This window comes from Zootoca vivipara, chromosome 3 (assembly GCF_965207765.1).
Source record: "Zootoca vivipara chromosome 3, rZooViv2.hap1.1, whole genome shotgun sequence".
NCBI classification, from domain to species: domain Eukaryota; kingdom Metazoa; phylum Chordata; class Lepidosauria; order Squamata; family Lacertidae; genus Zootoca; species Zootoca vivipara.
In genome coordinates, this window is record NC_142586.1 from 61,611,226 (window position 1) to 61,635,309 (window position 24,084).

The 24,084-nt window shown below is 40.9% G+C and overlaps 1 protein-coding gene and 1 long non-coding RNA gene across 2 annotated transcripts; one reads left to right on the forward strand and one right to left on the reverse strand.

Moving 5' to 3' along the window:
- The first annotated feature begins 460 nt into the window (after positions 1–460).
- Positions 461–23,757, forward strand: LOC148686273 (uncharacterized). The gene is made up of 3 exons (XR_015948986.1): positions 461–2,155; positions 20,619–20,869; positions 23,519–23,757. It is a non-coding gene; the product is annotated as an uncharacterized LOC148686273 (long non-coding RNA).
- On the reverse strand, positions 2,310–20,013 carry LOC118082034 (pancreatic secretory granule membrane major glycoprotein GP2). Its single transcript, XM_088666247.1, has 9 exons — positions 19,809–20,013; positions 14,857–14,951; positions 12,730–12,834; positions 11,323–11,483; positions 10,174–10,309; positions 8,228–8,322; positions 7,262–7,430; positions 3,676–3,793; positions 2,310–2,928 (listed from the first exon to the last, which is right to left on the reverse strand). The coding sequence occupies exons 1-9, from the start codon at positions 19,888–19,890 to the stop codon at positions 2,756–2,758; spliced, it is 1,134 nt and encodes a 377-aa protein (XP_088522373.1). The 5' UTR covers positions 19,891–20,013; the 3' UTR covers positions 2,310–2,755.
- Positions 23,758–24,084: the final 327 nt, after the last annotated feature.

Consider the following 24,084-nt stretch of genomic DNA (forward strand, 5'->3'; position numbering starts at 1 on the left):
AGCAACTATTGCGGGAATAGTTTTATTTTGTTGTTGTTGTTGTTGTCTTATTATTATTATTATTATTATTATTATTATTATTATTATTATTTTATTTACGGAATTAAGGCTGTTGCAGCTGTACTCTTACTCTGGAATTGACTTCTGAGGAAGCGACTGTGCTGCCTCCCCGTTCCAGGCTTCTTTCGCACATGCTCTGCTTCATGTATAATGAGGGAAGGGACCAGAGAACCGGACTATTTGTTCTGAAAGGCATGGTTTACACTGCATGCGGATGCAATGGGATGTCATTTCCTCTGCCAGAGAAGGCCCGTGACATGGTGGTAACTGCGGGCAAGGGGGAGGTCTGTCCTGCTTCAAGTTTCTTTATTATTATTTCAGGAGTTTGACATCTCTACCTGTTGTGCCACATAGTAAAAATATAAGAATAAAAGACCATTTCCATGGTACAGTACCTCTTCATTGTCCTCCTAAAATGAGACTGCCTCACTCAGTTCAATGGCTGGCTCTGTAGCCACTCTGACAGAGGCAATTTTCTGCTTTATTGCATTTTCCACTACTATTCTGCTACTGGAAAGATTCTGGGGTGAAGGCTGCTGTCACAGGGTTCAATTCTTTGCTGGTATTTTTCTGACCTCTTATCTCCACTTACAGGGCACTTGGATTTCTACTTACTATCATTACACCTTGTTTGTTGATGGTGTATTTCCTTTCTTTGAAATACAGTACAGTAATCATATCCAAAACTGGCAAAGATATGTCCCTGGACATGAGAGGCTTTTGGCCTTGCTGGGCTTGGATATAGATCAGAGTCTCACAAGGAAAGAAGTACAAATTCCTTCATGTTACTCGGAAACACAACTAATTTGTGCATGTTTTGTGTGTGCTGATTGTCAAAATTTTTGAAGCGTTAGCTAATTTAGCTATTATGGTTTGAGTGCATGTGCCTCCAATGTCTAATTGTTTTCTGTTGCTATTCTACTATCTACATTTGTATTCCTTCTGTAGATTTGCTACTACTACTTGTTCTACTTACTATTTACAGATGAGCAAATGTTCCTCAAATAAATCAGATCTTTCTTTTCCTCCAGAAGATGTCAAATTTCATTTGCAAATATGCGCAGCTGGGTTTTTATGTAAAGTATCCTTTTAGGATTATGTAAAGCAGGCATCCCCAAACTGCGGCCCTCCAGATGTTTTGGCCTACAATTCCCATGATCCCTAGCTAACAGGACCAGTGGTTGGGAAAGATGGGAATTGTAGTCCAAAACATCTGGAGGGCCGAAGTTTGGGGATGCCTGATGTAAAGTATCCTTTTAGGATTATGATATTTATTATATTAAAGTACCGGTTATTATTATGTAATACTCTGTTTCACCCATTTGCCAGCACCTTGTGAGAATATATGTTGCATTAGGGAACCTATAAAACAAGGGTCATCCTCTGGATACCATATCTGACAATTGGCCATGCTGGCTGGGGCTGATGGTAATTGGAGTCCAACAATGTCAGGTTATTTATTCATTTAAATCATTTTTATCCCATAAGGAAAATAATTTGAGAGGGCATCAGAAAAAAGAAAACTCAAGCACTGTTTCTTAAATGCAGAGTTCTTGTAATGACCAGCTGGAATAGAAGAATTTCAAGACGAGCCTAACATTGCTGGTCTTTCAGCAGACCCCTGGAGTCTGATGGAATGACTGCTGTAGCTATAAAGAAATGTATTGTGCTGATAAAGCCCAGTCTCCTTCTCCTTGGCATCTTGAAGATGGGTTGTAAAGATGGCTGGAGCTCACTGCCATCAGAAGGGCTGTGGAGACAGAACTGGGATCAAAGTATGCATCCCCCCATCTCTTTTCAGGACAAAGGGGCATACCCCTTTTACTACTGAAGAGATCCATTTCTCCTGGAAACTGTGGACAGGAGAATCCAGAACAATTTCGTCTGTGTTGTGCTTGCATCCTGCTTAGCTAAATTATTGATAAAGGTATTCTTTGTAGCATCAACTTGGACTTGAGAAAATAGTGGGTTTATATGAGTGAGTGTAATAAGCATGCTGCTGTAGTTGTCACAGTAAGATGTTAACAGTTAATCTTCACCTCTTTTTTGTTTTTGCTGCTACAGGAGGGCATGGCTACCTTACTGGAGGTTACAGGTAGGTAGCCGTTTTGGTCTGACGTAGTCAAAACAAAATTTAAAAAATCCTTCCAGTAGCACCTTAGAGACCAACTAAGTTTGTCATAGGTATGAGCTTCCGTGCGCATGCACACTTCTTCAGATACCTGAAGAAGTATATCTGAAGTGTATAAGGGGGGGGGAATCTCAGAAAATAAATGTTTTTCCTGAGAGACATGTATCTAACATAAGAGGTTGAGGAATGGCTATTGCAGCATGAAAAAATTCTTACGTGGATAGCATTTTTCTGAAGGAAAAAAATATGCAATCAGCATCCAGCTCATCAAGTATAATGAGCACACACTCATCCATGGTCATGCACACTCACCCAGTGATTATACTGAGAAGCATTCCATCAGAACATGCATGAACACAGCAAAATGTACACACATATATATATATACACACAATCTTCAGGGCATTTTTGTGCATGAGAAGTTGAGAACACAGTTCACATCTGAAGTGATCCTCAAATTGTAGGTTCACTTACATTTATTATTTACCTATTTTGGGTAATCTTCGTAGCTAGATAAATATCAGTAGATTTCTATAGAATATGTAAATATATGGGAACAGTTAATCATGATGGTACTTCAGAGTTGAGAAAACGGGACATTGTTAGTTGTGCTTGCATAGTAGGGTAGGTCCTCCGTGACTGAAGAAAAAGGTTCCCAAAAATTACAGTTGTCACCAGTACGGCCATCAGAATTCCACTAAGGATCAAAATTTCTACTGGTAGAAGTTTTCCTCTGTCTGAAAGAAAGCGGAACGATTTCCAGAAAAGTTAATACTTTCGCACCAAATCTAATGTGTGAAATAATGTTAACCGTGATAAAACTTTGAATTGTATTTGCATGCTGCTTTAAAAAAGAGCAGCAACATGGATTTCACCTACACCAGGTGGCAGCAAAAGGGGAATATCCTGATCTGAGACATTGCTACAAATGCATGAAGTTGCATTGTGCTCATCATTGGGTCCATCTAGCCCAGTGTATTGTCTACTGTGACTAGAAATGGCTCTTCAGGATCACAGGCCGAGGTCTTTGCCGGCTCTCCTTCCCTGGAGATGCTGAATATGGAAGCTGCAGACATACACATTTACTGGCCAGTCGCTTAAGTGAGTTCTCAATGTGTTTAAAGTCATTCTTCTGGGAATGGAGGATGAACCACTTCTTATATTATTAACCTTAGGATTTTAAATTGATGTTGCTTAATTGATGTTTTTCCAATTCCTGCACAAAGACTTCTGCTTACTCAATAGGGCTTTCCCCCATCTCCCCGCATCCCCCCAGAACAGTGCATGGGGACGGGAATGTGGGTTGTTCTGTCTGGTAAGCTGAAATGCTTGTTTAGGAAGGATGTTAATCAAGCATGATGTTGAATTCCATACATTATCTTTATTCTACTACATTGGATATTTGTATGCTGCAAAAGAGAGCCACTATTCTCTGTAACTCTATTGAAGAATTATATTTTAAAGCATGCAATTTTTTCACTTACCAACATTAGTCTCTTCATTATCTGCCACCTTTCGCTTTATAGGGCCATAAGATACCATGTGACTAGAAAAGGGTGGGACTTCTCTTTTAGTTCTGGTTAGACTGTCATCTGTGCAGTTCTAGAAAAAAACACAAACTAGTAAATATGTGTGAGCCTAAAGTGATGATCAAAGTACCATAGTGCACAATAAGAAACCCTAGGATTACAAGTAAATTCCCATTTCGTTAGGTAAAAGTCTACTTAGAATATTAATTTGCCAATCAGAATGAAAGGTGGTGTTACATGCCACCCCGGTCTCTGGGAGTGGGTGGCGCTGTGGTCTAAACCACTGAGCCTCTTGAGCTTGCTGATCGGAAGGTTGGTGGTTCGAATCTGTGTGACAGAGTGAACTCCCATTGCTCTGTCTCAGCTTCTGCCAACCTAGCAGTTTGGAAGCACACCAGTGCAAGTAGATAAATAGGTATCACTGTGGTGGGAAAGTAAACAGCATTTCCGAGTGCTCTGGTTTCCGTCATGGTGTTCCGTTGTGCCAGAAGCGGTTTAGTCATGCAGGCCACATGTCCTGGAAAGATGTCTGGACAAACACCTGCTCCTTTGGCCTAAAGTGAGATGAGCGCTGCACCCCATATTTGCCTTTGACTGGACATAACCATCCAGGAGTCTTTTACTTTTTCTTACCTGCAAGATTCCAGGGGTTCCATGTTCTAGGGTCTGTGTTTCCTTTTGGACATGAGGCAATGCAAAAACTGGTGTCTCTATATAGGTTATTTACACATATCTAGAACCTGAGACTGCGATGGAGGAGTCCACAACATTAGCACCCCAAAATGGTCTTGTTTCTCCCACAGCCACAGCCTTGGATGTCATCAATATCAGCCATGGCTCTCTAGCTTGCTGCCTTTAACAGACTGTAACTTTTCTCCCTAGGTCATGTCACAGCCAACTCTAAAGACTCTACTTCAATCTCTGGCTTTGTCTTCTCACTATCTATTTGGGAGTTGAAGGAGGGGCCCTGCCCACTTTCCTTCTGGCACAGACCCCTTCTCCATAGCTTTCTTAACGGACTATTACCTTCCTTTTGCTTTCTTAATAGTTTAACCAACAGCCAATTACCACATCAGGAGACTGGCCTGCCTTAGATTTTAACCCTTGCTGGATCCAGGGGTTCAGGCGGCTTGATTAAATTCTAACACCTACTGGAGCCAGGAATTTAGGGTGTCTAACAAACTCATAAGTATATTGCCAAAGTTTTCCAACTCAGGTACTGAAGGGTGATATGCAGGACATGCATGAATGTTCAGTCATAAAGTTGCTTAATACACCATGCCAGACTATTAGAATCATATGGATGCATAACCCACCAATCTCTTGCAATCTATCCATAATAGGAACATAGGTAGCAACCTTACGTATATATACCAAGTAAGACCATTGGCCCGTCTAGCTCTGTACTCCCTACACTGAGTGACAGTGGCTTTCCAGGGTTTTAGGCAGGAGTCTTTCCCAGTCCTACCTAACTTGAGGTACCAGAGATTGAACCTGGGATCTTTTGCATGCAGGACATATATTCTAACTATGGGCTATGGCCCATCCCCAAAGGGAAGTAGAAAGAAGATGGCAATGGATATGACTATAGGAAGTTAAGCATTGTGTGTGTGTGTGTGTGTGTGAGAGAGAGAGAGAGAGAGAGAGAGAGAGAGATGGGTGTGTGGATGAACAGACCCATGGGTGGTTTACTGCAGAAGATACTGCTCAACATGGAAACCAGACAGAATAGCAAAACAGTATTTCTTCCTTTTATGTTATGTAGGAATTTGAAATGTAATGTCTCCTTTTTTTTACGCATCTCTATTCTGAGCAAGCAAGCAATAAATCCCATAGTAAACTAACCAGAAAACTCCCTATGAGCCACAAGACTCACTATTTTGGAACTCTACACTACTACTCTGTGCAAAGTTCTCATTCTAAATACAATGTAGACTCTTAAATTTAACTGAATGTGACTTGCTTGCATAAGACCTGAACTGTTTTATAAGCCATCTAGTGCTAGCCTCTGATATTATAACTGTCTCAATCCAAAACGTCACACTGACTTCAGATTTCATTTTGTCCTTGCTTAGTATTTAAGTGTAGGGACATTTTCATTATAGCACTAGGAAAATAAATCCTTCTCTGGAGGTTTTTTTTTCCAAAACGATGACAATGGCTGCTAAGGTAGAAGCATCTATTTTCTAAAATAATTCTCAAGGATACTAAAGTGTACACTGTATTCAGTCACCTACCAGCTGATGATTCAGATCCAAACAGTTTTAAGGAACAGTGTCATTCTGAAACAGGATATTATACTGCATCCGTTAAAAAGCCCTGCTTTAATTGCAGAGATAGTTTTCTAGTTGACTGCCAGTAAAGGTCACCTAATTATACTACCATTAGGACTGAGTACTTTTTCAGATATGTTCCTATGACACTTCATTGTGTGTTTGAAAGGCTGTGATTCAGGAATCTGTAAAAGCAGTACATACACTATAGTCCTTAGCCCTTTTCCACCCAAACCCAAACTCCCCCCTGACAATTGCATGCTCTAGTCTATTGTAACCTTCCAAATCAGGAAGGGGAGGAAGTCACAACAATCCTTGTTGTGGAATTCTTTCAGGAATTCTTCTACCACCTCTTCTTTGTCTCAACCCCAGAAACCATTCTGATCTCCTTGGCATATCACAGACTCTGGGTCAGGAAGACAAACCCAGAAGGCTTCCAGTTCTGCCTTAATAAATGGTGATGTTGGATATTGATTGGATCATTCCAGCTCTGATGGAAAGAGAAGAGATGAGTCATACAACCATGCTCATTATTTGATAACCTGTAGCTGTATGAGCTGGCTGCAATAAAAGCTATGAAATGATAGTTTTATCTGTAGTGATAGCTCTGGTAGCAAGAGGGGGAAAACACAGAGGAAGATAAACCAAAAAAATTAGCTCCAGTGCTTCTGATAATCAGCTTTTTTTAAAGGATTCTCCTTCATTGGCAGCTGCAAAAACCTTTCAGTTTCTTAGTTTTGACAAATCAGGATCTGTTAAATGCACACATTAACATATTTTTCTTGAAGCATTCCTACAGTTAACTCTAATCTCAAGATGATTTTCCCATTAAGAGTACTGTACTCTGATAGCTTATTCATTTCTTAAAGTTGCCACAAAATGATGAAGTGATAAGTGATGAATATTCATGTGTGACACACTCCAGAAACACATGGATTGAAGTGGAACAGCACAACAGAAAATACTTGAATATGAAGAACCAATGAGGGGGCTTCAATAGCGATGTGCAGACAAGGGCTGCTACTGAAACATTTTGTGTGTTTCTTTTTGCCTCACAACTAGTCTCCCCAATAATTTTTCCCCAGCCAGGCTCGCTTCCATTCAGAGTTCAGCTGCTAGAAGGAAATACCATCTTTAGCATTTTCTTTTCATTCCCTTTTACAGTAACACACCAGAACAAAAATAGCCTTAACTTTGAGTGCAAAATGCAAAGTTTTAATTCAAATTTTGAATGTGAAATTTTCCTGTAAAAAAAAAAATCAACTTACTGGTTTGCAAGCAGCTGGTGTGCCATGACAAATCTGAACTGTGCAGTGTAAGAAAACATGGTTGTATGAGATGCCAACAAATTTGAACATTTGGATCCTGAAGAGTGCTTCTTCGCCTTCTCCATTTGTTATTACTGATAGGGTTTCATCTTTTACAAATTGTGGGCAGCTATGCAGGAACAAAACAAAAAATATATGATTACATCAAAAGCTGGCATCTCTGCAAAATAAAAATGAATACACACATTTTGAATAGACTACCTAGAAGAAACCCAGTCTTGGTGCAAAGTACTTGACTCAAAAGTATACTACTATCAGAATGCTTTTTCAACTGTGAGCATTTCTAGCTGCATCAAAGAGGTCTATATTGGACATCTTTTCCCATTTTCAGTATGACCAATGTTTCTCTTCTCCTCGCAAGTCAGAAAAACCATCTATGCCAAGGTACTTGAGGTTACCATTGAAGCTATGGATTCTGCCATTGTTCATGGCTGATTTACTCAAATTATACTGTTTACATGTACAGCTTTAGAGGTACAGGCACATATGGACAAACACGTATTTACTTGTTACATAAAGAGAGTTGAGCCCGCACAGGATGCAAAGGCACCTGCTACCGGGTATTTGTGAAAAATAAGCCTCTGGCTCATTTGCTTAAGAGAAGAGGAAACAGTAAGGGGGAGAGGTCAGATTCAGCACCATTCACCAAAACAACCTTTTGCTAATACTAACATTCTCATTACAGTCTCCCTCAGAGTGTGTTCTAGTATTCTCAACAACAATGAGATCAATGACTCTGATGCTGATAATAACCTACACTCAGCTCTTAAAGCACAGCTTTGACTTGATCTGGTCAGCCTCCCCTTCACAGCGGTCATTGTGCTTTGTTTTTTTAAAGGAAATGGAAAGCTCAGCCCAATATGTTTTCAGAATGAGTTGTTCATTTTACCAAAGCGGGATACGAACCTGTCTCTGATAAAAGAATACTGGACAGCATGAACAGCATCCTTCGTTGGGGTAGACCAGCAGTTTTCAAGCCTGATGATTAAGTTGCCTGGGACCTGCCAAATGCAGAGACAGAACATAAACAGGGTCTTTGTTTCTTAAGTCAGTAACTTTCAAAAGGACTAGATAGGTACATGGAGGATGAGCCTAACAATGACTGTCAGCCATGATAGCTAACAAGGAACTGTGACAACTAGATGCTGGGTACAAATAGAAGGCTGCTGTCACTAGGCTGGATAAAGCCGTCAATTTTGGGTTCTCTCTGTTTTGTATTTTTCCAGAATTCAGTTCAGCTTGGCATATCAGTTCTGCATCAGTTTGCAAAAAAAATTTATATTTTTTTTTGTCCTCGCAAAAATCCACCAGTATTTTAGTGCACCTTTCTCCTAGAGGTAAAGATTATTGCAAGCAATTTTCTCTTCTGCATTCCACCCCCCCCCAAATACATGCACAGACAAAGAGTACCTACCCCACCCACAAGGTTGGTGGATGAGCAGTGTTAGGATGGGGTATAGGTTTGTCTCTGCTGGCTTCTCTCACCAGCAGTGGCAAATGGTAAGCTCCAAATCAGGACATTTTGGAGTAGGGGGTGGGTGCCAGCAATTTTAGATCTCCTGGATCCAATTCCTCACCTGTCCCCTGATGGGCCTTATCTCGGGCTCCTGAACTATACCATTTCCTGGCATGGCAAAAAAAAAAAAAAAAATGAGGAAGGGGGGTATTCTACCTTCACCCTTAGCTGGTGCTAGAGCAGTAGGGTAGATCTGCTGCTTCATTCCTCCCCAGGCCCCTGGTTAGGATTTATCCATGAACAGTAAGGCTGAGGCCTACGGGTGAATGTAGATTCTCTGATTCGGATATTGTTAGCTCTCAGCCCTAATGCTCCTGATATCCCTGTTCCCACTGGCCCTATCCGTCTGAAACCGAATATTTGATAGGAAATTTATTCTCTGTTTTAAAAAAAGGAGAGCGCAAAATATGGTCTGAAGCTCAACATCAAAAAAACCAAGATCATGGCCACTGGTCCCATCACCTCCTGGCAAATAGAAGGGGAAGAAATGGAGGCAGTGAGAGATTTTACTTTCTTGGGCTCCTTGATCACTGCAGATGGTGACAGCAGTCACGAAATTAAAAGACGCCTGCTTCTTGGGAGAAAAGCAATGACAAACCTAGACAGCATCTTAAAAAGCAGAGACATCACTTTGCCGACAAAGGTCCGTATAGTTAAAGCTATGGTTTTCCCAGTAGTGATGTATGGAAGTGAGAGCTGGACCATAAAGAAGGCTGATCGTCGAAGAATTGATGCTTTTGAATTATGGTGCTGGAGGAGACTCTTGAGAGTCCCATGGACTGCTAGAAGATCAAACCTATCCATTCTTAAGGAAATCAGCCCTGAGTGCTCCCTGGAAGGACAGATCGTGAAGCTGAGGCTCCAATACTTTGGCCACCTCATGAGAAGAGAAGAATCCTTGGAAAAGACCCTGATGTTGGGAAAGATTGAGGGCACTAGGAGAAGGGGACGACAGAGGACAAGATGGTTGGACAGTGTTCTCGAAGCTACGAACATGAGTTTGACCAAACTGCGGGAGGCAGTGCAAGACAGGAGTGCCTGGCGTGCTATGGTCCATGGGGTCACGAAGAGTCGGACACGACTAAACGACTAAACAACAAAACAACATGTATTTTATTATCCTCTCCCAACCCTACACCTGCAAATGGATGATAATAAAGTAAGTCACAAGTAAATAGTAACATTCAAAAATGTTCTCAGATTCGTGTTGGTTTTGCTCTCCCCCCCCCCCCAATGGATCTTGGCTCGTGCCCGGTGGGATGAAGCTGTGTTGCCTTTGCTATCTATCCAACACCTCAACTCTCAGATTAATCAGGGACTCAATAACGCCAGGTACCACTTTCACTTTGACAAATATGTTGTCCTCTAGAGTCAGAAAGGGAATGGTAGTCCACATGTCTTCAAAATGCCGGTCTTTGTACAGCATCATGGATACAGAGAAATTTCCATCTTCTGTATTTAGTGTAATGGTCCTGCCACAAACAAAGACACATAGATATGATGGAGATGCTGAAATGACACAATTTCCATGATAATTTGTCATCATTACACACACACACACACACACACACACACACACACACACACACACACACGATTTACTAGGGAAGCCTAATGGTGAGGCCTGGGCCAGCTATGGAAATTACAACACTGGCATCACAAATACTGGTACTTCAGTATTATACACAAATGTCTACTAGGATCAGGTTGCAGGGAATGGAGCAGCTCTAGTGGCCAGTGGTGATGATACCCTTTTAAGTAAAGTTGCAACTTTTTTCTGGCAAGCTCCTATGACTTGGACCAGCTGCATGACAGGCATAAACTTTCAGCTGGTGAAAGTTTCCCAAGTATGGTGAAACGATGCTAAGCTTGTCCTAACGAGATGCATGCCTGCCTTTCATGCACAGAAGTTATGCTATGGAAAACAGGGTAAGAGCTCTAAGCAACAGATTCCCACTCCTCAAGGAACTTCAACAGAGCACACCATTTATGCAGCTTACTTAGTGCAGTGATTAATCCAATATTGTCTGCATACTTCTCAAGTGACTTTAATCCAGATTTGGGATGGAGGACGATAGGAGTTCATTTTGCATTTTAGTGTGAACATATGTAATTTGCACTTCCCAAACCAATATGTGAACCCAAAGGCACATTTCTGCAAACATTACAGTGCAGTTATGCAATCAGAAAAGCATGCCAAAATACTGCATAATATGGAAAAGTGCACACAAAAATACTTGCGTTTGTGGGGAAAAAATTCAAAAATGTATCATGTTAGGGAACATTGCTTGCAAAAATGGATATATCGGGGGAAATGCTGTACCAAAATGTGTGCATGTGGTTTTTTTTAAAAAAAAATCACAGACTAATTTGGAAATGGTGATAACTGAACTGGAAAAATGAGAAACCAAAATTTACAGATGTGACTATTTCTAATCCAGGCACAATGTTGGTATACAGAAAACAATAAGGGCAACAGGCTTACCTGATATCAACACTGATTTTATTTTCTCCATTAGGTTGCTGTACCATATAATTAATAGGATATCGGCAGGCAAATGTGATATTGATAAAAGTTCTTGTGATTATATCAGAGAGGTTGTTCTGTATGGTGTTGATGAACATAATATGTGTGCCATCAGAATCCTGCAAGTTAGTAAAACACAAAAATATCCCAGTAAGTCCCAAAACGTAAGTTGATAGGAAAATAATAATGTAGTAGCAAAGGGAACTGAAGGTTGCTCTGAAGCTGTGCTTCCTGACTTGGAAGCTTTGCTCCTTAACCAACTAGAGAAGGCATAGGCAAACAAGGCCCTCCAGGTGTTTTGGGACTACAACTCCTTTGATCCCAAGCTATCAGGACCAGTGGTCAGGGATGATGGGAATTGTAGTCCCCAAACATCTGGAGGGGCAAGTTTGCCTATGCCTGAACTAGAGCACCCAGTAAGGAAGGAAGATCCTCAGTGATGCCTTACCAAAGGTCCATTGAGCATAGCAGAGCCCCAGACCCAGGTCAGTTCTTAGCCATTCTGCTCTGCCAGTTCAAAGAAAGAGATTAAGGATCACACAAGTAATAGCATACAGTATTCTTTCTGGGCAGGGAGAGGGGAGAGGCACTAGAGACCTCTACAGACTGCTTCTGTCCTTAAACCCAGATGTGTAGTGAAATACTGTGATAAGTCACAAATGCACTTGGGGTTTTTTGAGTATTGGTATACGTTTCTGCCACCCTAGAATGGCCACATCCACATAATATATTTAAGGCACATTTAAAACATGGCTTCACCCAAAGAATCTTGGGACCCTTACAGAGCTACACTTTCCAGCACCCTTAGCAAACTACAGTTCCCAGGGTTATTTGTGGGAAGTCATGTCTTTTAATGTATAGTGTAAAGGTGACCAATGTTTGAACAATGGGTTTTGCTTCAAAATAATAAAATCCAATAGTATCATGGAACTTTTGAACTGCTTTTAATATTGTATTTTTAAATTGCTGTAACCTGCCCTGGGACCTTATCATGAAGGACATGTAAGAAACGGATTAAATAAAAAGCAACACCCCACACACACACACACAAACACAATCAAGTAAGCTGCATATAAATCTATGCCCCCCTGTATGATTCACATGTTAATCGGGTTCTTGGTGCTTTTGCTATTCTCAATCAGTTTCTAAAAGGCAGGAATTATGTTTCTGTGGTTTGCATTATGAATAGAGACAAAGCAGATGATTGTTTAGTTCCATATAGAATTCAATGTGTGTGAGATTCTGTCATTTTTCAAAAGTTGTTCTTTCGTATACTAAATAAGCAGGATACAAGAGGATAAATGCAGTGTACAGAGAAGGCATGTAAAAAGTCATAAGACCACAGCAACATCTTTTGCATATTACCATTCGTGTTCCACAGTCTGTGAAGTTGGTCTTAATGCTGAATATGTAGAGGTTTCCTACTTGAGTACCATGACATGCTGGGTCATTAAGGTGTAAATCAGAGACCTGCAAAGGAAAAAACTTTCTTTTTGCTTTTAATTTTACAATATAATTCTCAACACAATTTTAGATTATGTTTACAGTTGCACTAGCTAATCAGCATATCCTTGGTTCTATCACCTGGTCATTTCACCTGGAAGCATGGCATTATTGCATGAATCATAGAATCATAGAATCATAGAATCATAGAGTTGGAAGAGACCACAAGGGCCATCCAGTCCAACCCCCTGCCAAGCAGGAAACACCATCAAAGCATTCCTGACAGATGGCTGTCAAGCCTCTGCTTAAAGACCTCCAAAGAAGGAGACTCCACCACACTCCTTGGCAGCAAATTCCACTGCCGAACAGCTCTTACTGTCAGGAAGTTCTTCCTAATGTTTAGGTGGAATTTTCTTTCTTGTAGTTTGAATCCGTTGCTCCGTGTCCGCTTCTCTGGAGCAGCAGAAAACAACCTTTCTCCCTCCTTTATATGACATCCTTTTATATATTTGAACATGGTTATCATATCACCCCTTAACCTTCTCTTCTCCAGGCTAAACATACCCAGCTCCCTAAGCCGTTCCTCATAAGGCATCGTTTCCAGGCCTTTGACCATTTTGGTTGCCCTCTTCTGGACACGTTCCAGCTTGTCAGTATCCTTCTTGAACTGTGGTGCCCAGAACTGGACACAATACTCCAGGTGAGGTCTGACCAGAGCAGAATACAGTGGTACTATTACTTCCCTTGATCTAGATGCTATACTCCTATTGATGCAGCCCAGAATTGCATTGGCTTTTTTAGCTGCTGCATCACACTGTTGACTCATGTCAAGTTTGTGGTCAACCAAAACTCCTAGATCCTTTTCACATGTACTGCTCTCAAGCCAGGTGTCTCCCATCCTGTATTTGTGCCTTTCATTTTTTTTGCCCAAGTGTAGTACTTTACCTTTCTCCTTGTTAAAATTCATCTTGTTTGCTTTGGCCCAGTTGTCTAATCTGTTAAGGTCATTCTGAAGTGTGATCCTGTCCTCTGGGGTGTTAGCCACCCCTCCCAACTTGGTGTCATCTGCAAACTTGCTCAGGATTCCCTCAAGCCCATCATCCAAGTCATTGATAAAGATGTTGAACAAGACTGGGCCCAAGACAGAACCCTGTGGCACCCCACTAGTCACTACTCTCCAGGATGAAAAATGCTTCCTTTGCCTTCTGGGACTCACAGTCATCAAGATACAATCTTACTAAGTGCCAACCTGCCTTCGATCAACAGGTACATTCTATCATGTGATAGTAACCATTTTGGGGGGAATAAAAATCCATTCATGTGATGTAGCCTATGATCCCATTAGGAGCTGGACACAGAGAACGTGGCAGAGTGAGAGAAAAATCTACCCCTCTTTCAAAAGCCACTTCCCCTGAATTTTCTGAGCACAGCTAAAGTATTTCATGGTTGAAGGCCTGGCATTTTCCTAATATTTGACGTCGCGTAGTCTGCAATATACCAGCTCACATTTTATCATCGTCTGGCTGATAAGATCTGGATAAATAATGTTCCCTTATGCTACAGTTCTAGAAACTAGAGGCAATGAAACGAGCTATTAGCCACAACTCTTTTTGAGCTCCTCTGGGTTATTGAATTGTAATAGGAAAAAGGGAAGCATTCAGGGGGGAAAAAACCCCAAAGGAGATCTACAACAAAATGTTGCACTGTGGGGGTATTCCTGTTCAGGGGGCCAACCATGCCCTTTCATTCTCACTCCTCACCACCACACACAACAGTCACCATTCATGGCAACTCAGTCCTCCTTGGGCTGCCTTTGGGTCCCACCCTCCTTGTTGGGTCCGTCCCCCCCAATTTTTTTGTTTGCAATTCTACAAACTTCAGGATCCCTCCCGTGTGTGTGTGTGTGCGTGCGCGCGCGCGTGCATGCATGCATGCAGTGGTTGCTAAATATGCATTTGCACGCACACATCCAAAATAAAGGGGATTACCTCATGTTAAAGTAACTGAATGGATTTTTAAAAATTAAAATTATAAAATCACAGTACTTACTAATATTGGAGGGTTCTTTGACAGGAAGAATGTACTCGGAATTTCTACTTCAATCAGGTCCTTAGTACATATGATGGTCTCGTTGATTTCTGTGCCTGTATATAAAAACACTGCTTGTTAAAGGGGAAGAAAGGGGAAGAACAGTCCCGACTTTCTGGTGTGGGTGTGTGGGTGTAAAATCTGCATGTGTGTATGTACAGAGTTTGAATCTTGATTGCTGAAAAGCAAAGGTGAAATTCAAAAGGAAATATTATTCTTGGGATACATTCTAGAATACAGGCTAGTGAATATCAGTGACTTCTGCAGCTTCCCGGAACACTTGGAATTCTTACCAAAGTTAAAGCCCAAATCAGATGCAATGGCTGCAGTTCAGAACTCACGTGTGCGTGGCCAGTTTTTCCCTAGCAGTGTACAGGTTTCTTAGCATAGCCCAACTTGTAATGTGAGGCCTTGTTACCCAGTTGCAAACATTGACAGCCATGTCCAATTCTGGGAAAGCGAACACTTCTGTATAGCCCAGTCTTATGACCCACTGCAATAAAGAATTCTCCTCGTGTCTTCAGTTTTATTGTGTATTCTTCAGTGTAGCTGAAATGCTAAACTAGTTTAATGGTATCTAGGATTAGACCAGATTGTCCCAGCTGTGGAACAGCTACAGTGCCTGTTTCCTCACTGAGGATACCAGTTGTTGCTGCTTATCTAAGCTTGTTTTTTTGGCAGATGTGAGGTCAGAATTCTTGCCTTGCTATAAGATACAGGAATATTGTGGGTGAAAGCTATTCCATTTGCAGGAGCAGTTCAATAGGTTTTGATGTCTATGCATAGCTGCCAAGTTATCCCTTTTTAAAGGGATTTTCCCTTATGCTTAATAGGCTTCCTCACGAGAAAAGGGAAAACTTGGCAGCTATGTGTCTATGATGGGAAATCATATTCCTGCTTGTGATGGAGGCAAACTGGAGTCTCCCCAGACTTGGATCCTTCTGCATTTGAGCCTGGCTTATATTGTAGGACAGCCTGCCAGAGCTGCCAGTCAGTCTTACCACCCCTTTCCTACCCCCAAACTCACTTGGCAGTAGTTTTTGTATTCCAGGTCAAATCAGCTGCAGGGCTTTTCATAAAACACATTAGTTTTTGGATGCAATGGAAGTATCTTCAGAACACCAATTAGCTTTGGCCTTTGAGAAATTGTATCTTTGTCAGACCCAAATAATGTTAACAGAGCTTTTGGCTGATTGATTCTTGCGCTTCTTGAAGCATCACAGAGCAGGTTCCATTGAAGGTCCTTACTTACTAATGGTCTGCTGAAATGTCACAGAGGTTATTGGCTTGAAAGAAATATAATTTACATTCAGGAAATAATTGTTAGCCTTTGGGTGGCTAAAATGGAAGATGAATTAGCACATTGCTTTCAGTGGTTGATCAGTATGTATTAAAAGCCTAATCTTAGCACAGAATTGTTTTCAGAAATGAATGACTAATCTAGATTGTCATATTTCTATCAACTGGAAGATGAGGTTAGCAAATGAGGCCTCAAAGATTAGACTAGACTATTATTAGTGTCTCAGGTTTTGTTTGTTTGTTTGTTTGTTTTTGGAATCCTGAAAATAAATTTGAGCTGTAGTCTAGAACTGATGTTACAATGGAAGAACACTGAACACTGAACTGATCTATCCATGAATTAGTAAGTGGCCTACAGAGTCGTTTACAATATAATGCTGCTGCTGCTACTACTGCTGCTGCTACTACTATTTTTTTTTACAGAGTCGTTTACAATATAATGCTGCTGCTGCTGCTACTACTACTAATTTTTTTTATTTATACCCCGCCAATCTGGCTGGGTTTCCCCAGCCACTCTCAGCAGCTTAAAGCATATCTAAAAACATAATAAAAACATCAAGCATAAAAAAAAACTCCTGATACAGGGCTGCCTTTAGATGTCTTCTAAAAGTTGTGTAATTGTTTATCTCCTTGACATCTGAAGAGAGGATGTAACTTCACTTTTCGCAGTGAGGGAACCAGCAGAAGACCCTCGGAGAAGGATTTTAGTGTCTGGGCTGAGGCCGTTTAGGGCTTTAAAGGTCACCACCAACACTTTGAATTGTGCTCGGAAACATAGTGGGAGCCAGTGAAGATCCTTTAGGACTGGTGTTATATGGTCTCGGCGGCCACTCCCAGTCACCGGTCTAGCTGCCGCATTCTGGATTAGTTGTAGTTTCTGAGTCACCTTCAAAGGCAGCCCCACTCAGAGTGCTTTGCAGTAGTCCAAGTGGGAGATAACTAGAGCACGCACCACTCTGGTGAGACAGTCTGCATGCAGGTAGGGTCTCAGCCTGCATACCAGATGGAGCTGGTAGACAGCTGCCCTGGACATAGAAAGGGTTTCAGTCTTAGATGTATAATGCAAAATAAAAAGTTGAACAAATGGAACAAGCATATGGAAACTCTGATTAAATGATAACTATTCTATGAAAATATTCTAATAAAAATATTTCTAAAACATTTATAGTGGTTTTTTAAGTAAAATGTAGAACAGAGTGGGCTATTTTATGAATTCAGCAGAAACTGTAGGTTTTTAAAATGGAGTGCTACCTGTGTTATTCCAAAATCAGTAATAAAGAAGTCCTATGAATTAAAAAAAATGTTGTTGTTTATCCAAGGATCAGTGGAAATATTGTTGTGTCTCTTTACTCACTATCAAACTTTATCTGGAGGACTTATGCCCAAAGGCTGGTGGGCCAGCTTTCAAGAATTTGCCCTACTTGTCCACATGTAAAATGATGGGCTCAGAATTACTCCTGTTTTCATGTTCCCAGAGTTTTGTTGAAAGCAGCTCGAGCTTTGCAGCTGCCAATCTGTCTGTAAAGCTCCCAAGAAGAAGCAGTTAATTTACGGGAAGGGAGGAGAGTGCCAGCAAAAATCCTGAACAACACCACGCGCAGAATAATTATGAGCATGACTATGCTGTACTGATGAAAAGTGACTAGGCACAATTCATTTTAGGATTCATGTACCTTTAACAGTTGTGTGATAGCATGGGTGTCAATAGATGTAGCCTCTTTCACCGTTGAAGCACAGGGGTTCCAACAGAATTTTCTGTACCCGGTCCACTGTGTGTAGTTTAGGCCCCCTGTCCCACTTGCAAAAGAGGAGAGAGATTTGCATAACATTTACAGATGCTTTGTGTCATATGCAAATTTGTAACCTCTTTTGCAGGTGGATTGCAGGGTCAAAAAATATATATTCTGCCACACACATAACAAAATGTCTGACAGACAGAATGTCAGCAGGTGAATTGTATGTCCAGTTGTATGTCCATACTAGAAAATGCTTAACCTGTTGAATTTTTAGCTGCCATCCAGCTCTTAAAGGCACAAGAACCCTGCTTTCCCCCAATGCCAACCCTAAACCTACACTGTGACCCTGTACTTTCTTACCTGGGTGGGAAGAAACCCTTTTAAACAGCAAAGACTCATCAGTAGACATGTATAAAATTCAGCTGCAATAGTGAATTCTTGATGCATGTCTGGTCTTTAGCTTTAAATGTGCCCAAGCTTTGCAAAGTTTTCCCATTTGTTATTTTGAAGTGGGTGGGATTCTATAGCATCCACCTGCACTTATTGTGTGGTAGGATTTGCAGAAAATAACTTCTAGAGTACTAAAATTACTCTAGAAATGTGCATCTCTAGTTTCTAGGCAAAAAAGGAAGGGCAAGCTATAGAAATTTCAAGGAGTACAAAATGAGACAGAAGTAGGAAAAGTGCATTAAGGACAAAGTGAAAAGAGTGGATCCTAAGGACCCAGGGATTTCTATCACCTGGCGTTCAAACTCCTTAATAACCTCTCTGACTTCACTTATTGTCTAAAACACTGAAAGATGGGAGCAGCGAGGCTGGCTCATCTCACATAAATTGCTTAGAAGGGTGCCTGCGGAATTTGCTTCATAACTTTCCAGGAGGAATCAATTTTTCCCTTTTTTTCAAAAAAGACCAACTTGTGTTCCCTCTTCTAAACTTTCATAAATGTTAATGACATAAGGGTCCTCTCCTTGAATGCAAGACTAGAGAATCATTTTTTCTCTGTCACGGTCACATTCCCACAGAGGTCATCTTTGTGATGCTGAGTGGCACCAAAGCCAGTGGTGGAAAGTATGCAGCATTAGAGAGTGTTGTGTGTTTGTTTTCACCCTAATCCCTCCATCTCATTTTCTCCCTTGCCACAAGTCTGAGCCAATCACTTGCAGAGGATTTTCTCTCCCGCTTTCCTCCCTCCATTTTTATTTGTGCCCCTCTTCCCACCCTTTTCTCCCTCACTCTTTCCCCATTGTGGGCTCCCCCAGCCTACAATGAAAGAGGGCTGGCGTTTGTGTTTCTTAGGGTTCATGCTTGCTCCTCAAGAAAGCTTGCATTCCTTAGACCAGGAAAATTGGATTTTAAAAAGTCACCCAGATACTATCTCTCTCAGTTTATTAAAACTGGGGACATCTGTAGTAACCTAAAATCACAAGCCTTACATGGTAGTTTATTATAACCAGCAAATTTATATTAACCTTTTAAAGAACGTATTTTAACAAGTGATACCCATTGAGGCAAGAAGTTTCAGGAATTTCCAACCAGGTACTTTAACAGTGTATTATTTATTCTAAAATCTACTGTAACTATCACAAAGGTGGTGTGCAAGTCCAGGCCAATTCTTATTACAGTACTAACATTGATTCAATAGAAAAGGTGACTTTGTATTTTTTTTAAAAAAAAACTGTTAAGGTATCTATACTGAATCTTTGCCACAATGCATAGAAACATCAAAGTGTGCCGCAAGCGATGTTTTCAAAGCTACATTATGACAAACACATTTAAACTGTATTTATAAGACAAAGCTAAATTTAGAAGTGGAGCAATATTATTGCAGAAGTTCTAGCCATTGTTTCAAAGTAGATTCCTCCCAAGAGAACTCACCCTCCCCAGTCTTGGTCCCGCTTGAAGACATCAGCAGAGAAGCTGCCAGGAGGGCAGAGAAGGGCATATTGCAAGGTGCCATCACAACCGAAGTTTCCTCAAAGAGCACCAGCCAGGAACTTGAACGGATACTTCCTGCCCTTTCAACTTTGTGTCTTGGATGAGGGTTTGGATGAGGGTGTGGTATAAATGGTTCCTCACAGCTTTTACCCTGTGGTGTTTCCCACCTCCCTTTCTAAACTCCTGCCTGAAGGCGCAAGGGTGTTCTGGGTCCAACAATAGGATTCCACAGAGATAGCCACTGGAGACCATGATTACTCACGCCAAAGTCACCACCTATTTTAGAGCTGAATTCTCCCCAAGAAGAAAACCCTTCCTCCCCACCTCACATTTTTGTCTTTACTATAGCAGCCGCTTAGCACGTCCTTTATCTGGGAGGAGAAGGACCTCCCTCAACTCCCTTTGGGATTCTCCCTCTGGGTGTTTTATATGCTTCCATTCTGCTCTGTAAAAGGGCAGTAAATGATTTACAGCTCCTTATTTATTTGTTTATTCATTCATTTAGGTTGTTGTTTCTTGGAAATAAAGGCGCAAAATAATAGAAGACACTAACACCATCCCCACAGAAGACAAAGCATGAATTGGAAATAATGTCCTAATTTTATCGATGGGCAATGTAAATAAATAAATGTGTTCCTAAAAGAGGCAAGAGTTTTCTCAGAGGAAAAAAGCAGCAACACTTTCAAAATGATGCTATTAACTTGCAAGAATGTGTACTTCTCTCAAGTCACTGTCTTCTGTTATTTTCAGGCAATGACCCCAACCATTTCTATGGGAAGAATTTCAGCGGGAAATACGCGGCTATAGCTGCCTGTAGAAGACGAGGGAAATAAACCTAAAGATTTATCGGGCCCAATATAATGATGGATTGTCAAGAGTTGCTAAGCCGCTTTTTGAATTGTCTGTTGCAGCCCATGGAATTGGATTGGATCTAACAACTGTTGGAGTTTTGTGTTAATGAGTTTTAGAGGGCAGGTGTTCATCCACAGCAGTATTATGAGGTAAGAGGATTTTAGAAGATTATCAGTAGAGAATGATGCCAAAATATCATTCAGGATCCAAATGACGGTGAAACAAGTTCCGAGAGCCCCTAAATTCTCACACCCAATTCTACAAATCAAACTGCTTTTGAATCTGAGTTTTCAGAAGATGCTTGCAATCTAGTGTTTGGAAAGGAGGTGACCAGCTGTTCAAAAGAGAAAAAAACCTACCATTAGTGCAAAATAGAATGTTTTTTTAAAAAAATCAATGTCAGTTGGACCATTCAAGGGCAAATAGTACAATAATAATTTCATTTAGTATATAGTTATGTGTAATGCTTTAGCGCTGAATGCTGTAGGAATAGCAATAAAGGTTGCAATTCCATAAACACTTATTTTGGACTAAGCTCCCTTGACCTCAGTGGCACTTACTTCTGAGTAAACATGAAGATTAGGGTTTAAAGCAAAAAAAGAATGTTTAGAAAGAAAATTCGCTACCATTAGTTGATCAAATTTTGGACTAATTCAGTGGGAACATTCCTCCCAACGCAAATAGCAGCACTGGAAGGTGGGGAATCATGGTGAGATCATGGTGGCAGGGGGCTTGTGAGATTGTGTATTTAATGTATTTGTATTTAATGTCACATTGATAGTTGGCCCCTTTACTGCTAGTATTGGGTCCAAGACTAAACATGTGCAGTTAACAATTTCTTGCACTCCCTGCATCTCATTGGTACTCAAAGACGGCAAATGAATAGCTTTCTCTGACCATAGTTTTTACTTGCAGGCACAACAAACTCTTAATTCAACTGGGGAAAGGAAGAATTAAAAGCCTTGTTTGGGTTTTAATCTAGGCAAACTTCCTCCTTTTGTCAGCAGGAGGAATCCCTCAGTTAACTTAGCCAGGAATGGCAACTCCAGACATTACAATCACAGTAACTAGGTTACAAAGTTAGTAACAGAAAGGCTATTCCCAGGAGCAATGGTTCCAAACTGAACTCTGGAACCACTTTCATTATAGAACTCTAAGGAATGTAAATCTTCAAACGTTCAAACCCTCTCCTTTCTTCGGTGTACTATATAATTTAAACTCAGCAATGGACCAAACTAAATATGATGTTTTGGATGCTCCAAACAAAAGAGCTAGCATTCAACCTGTATCCATTAGTGGTTTATAATATAAGCCACCTCCTTCTTGATTATATTGACTGATGGGAAAGATGAGGCATCTTCACAGTCAACAGTCTGCCTGACACTTTAATGTGAACACATATGTTTAGGTTTATTAGATTTCTTAGGCACCCTTTTTGAAAAATAAGGGGGAAAGATGCAAGGCATGTTACAGTAAATAAAATACACAAAAGTAAAAACAAGAACAGTACAAAACCCATAATGTACGAAAACCACACTATCTCCCCATTCCCAAGTGAGAAATTACCAGGAATAATCCAGTCAGGGTTCTGGATTGCAGCCTAAAACATTTTAAAACTGGCTTATATTATTATTCAAGCAGGATAAAAATAACTTACTTAGATTGTCACTTGTCTGAAGTATGGTCCCAATGAAAGACTGAACAGAAATCAGTGGTGTTTCCATCTTACAGCAGTGGACAAAATTGTGACCCACAACAATTTATTCCAAATCCTCAACAAATCATGCATGAAGAAGCCATTTCTGGTTCATGTGGACCAGGTGTGCAACCTGGGGGTCATTTTGGATTCCCAGCTGCCCAAGGAGGCACAGGTTAATTCTGTGTCCAGGGCAGCTGTCAACCAACTCTACCTGTTACACAGGCTGAGACCCTACCTGCCTGCACACTGTCATGCCAGAGTGGTGCATGCTCAGGTTATCTCCTGCTTGGACTACTGTAATGCACACTATGTGGGACTATCTTTGAAAGTGACTCGGAAACTACAACTAAGCCAGAATATGGCAGCTAGACTGGTGACTGGGAGCAGCCACTAGGACCATATAATACCAGTCCTAAAGATCTATGCTGGCTCCTGGTACATTTCTGAGCACAATTCAAACTGTTGGTGCTGTGGTGCTGTCAAACATGGTACCTTCATTTTCAGAGATAGGTTTTGTTAAGTCACCACTTCAACAATGGGATTTCTTGTTTTAATGAGAAACAAATGCAATTACCATGGTTAATTACCCATGGTTTAATTTGGGAAGCAGCAGGCAAGTAAATTATTATATTTAACTCAATTTCTCATTCAAACTGCGGGTTCCTGTTTCATGGGGCTGCGGAACTTGTGAAGCAGTGCAAATGAGTATTATAGGTGTGATAAACAGTAACATTTTCCATGCGCCTAGCCCAACGCGAGTAGCCAGTTGGCATTTTTCACCATACTGAAGCTCGGTCAGCTTTTAAAAGGACAGAAATTCCCAAAATAGTGTTGCTGAGTGAATAACTTCTCAAAAGTGGCTTGGCTTTCCTACAATGTTAGTTCTAAACACACTTTTCATTGCAGCCAATTTATAGATTGTGACTCATCTGCCCTAATGTCATTGACCAGACACAATCTTTGTCAGACTGAGCAAACGAGGGGGGTTGGGAGCAAGCAAGTAATTTCCTTGGCTTCCTTTTTCTCCCAGCGTGGGATCTTTTTTCAAGCCTACATTTATAGTACATGACCATTCTCGTAAACAACTTTTATGTTCCAGGCAACCAAAAAAGGAAGAAAAAGGCTGGTTGTACCAACGGATGCTTTGCAGGCCAAGTCCAGCTCCTTGAAACGGTTGAAACTCTTGTTGTGACTGAACCAGCAGCTTAGACAAACACACACATGTATTGCTTATTTGTACTATGTTTCAGCTAGATATTCTTTGCCTTATGTGTAACTATGTTAGAAAAAGATGCTTAAACAGAAATAAACATGATCTTAAAATCTGTAAAGTCTAAAGCAGCTTAAAGATAGCTACATCCATCACCCAAATAAAGCGAGGCATCCATGTTTGCATGCCATCCATGCACAAGCTTTAGCTCTAGCAACCAAAGGGAAACTGCCAAGCCACTGAGCCTCAGGGAGGACTAGCACTAAATCAAGGGCAATAATCATAAAACAACTCAGAATACATCCCCAAAGTCTGCTTTGGAAAGATTAAGTGACATGGGGTGGCATGGGATCTGCCAAATGGATTTATAATCCAGGGTTTTATTCACAGAAAACCCATGCGCTACAGCACAATTCTTTGTGTAAACTCAGAAGCAATTGAGTTCAATGGTGCTT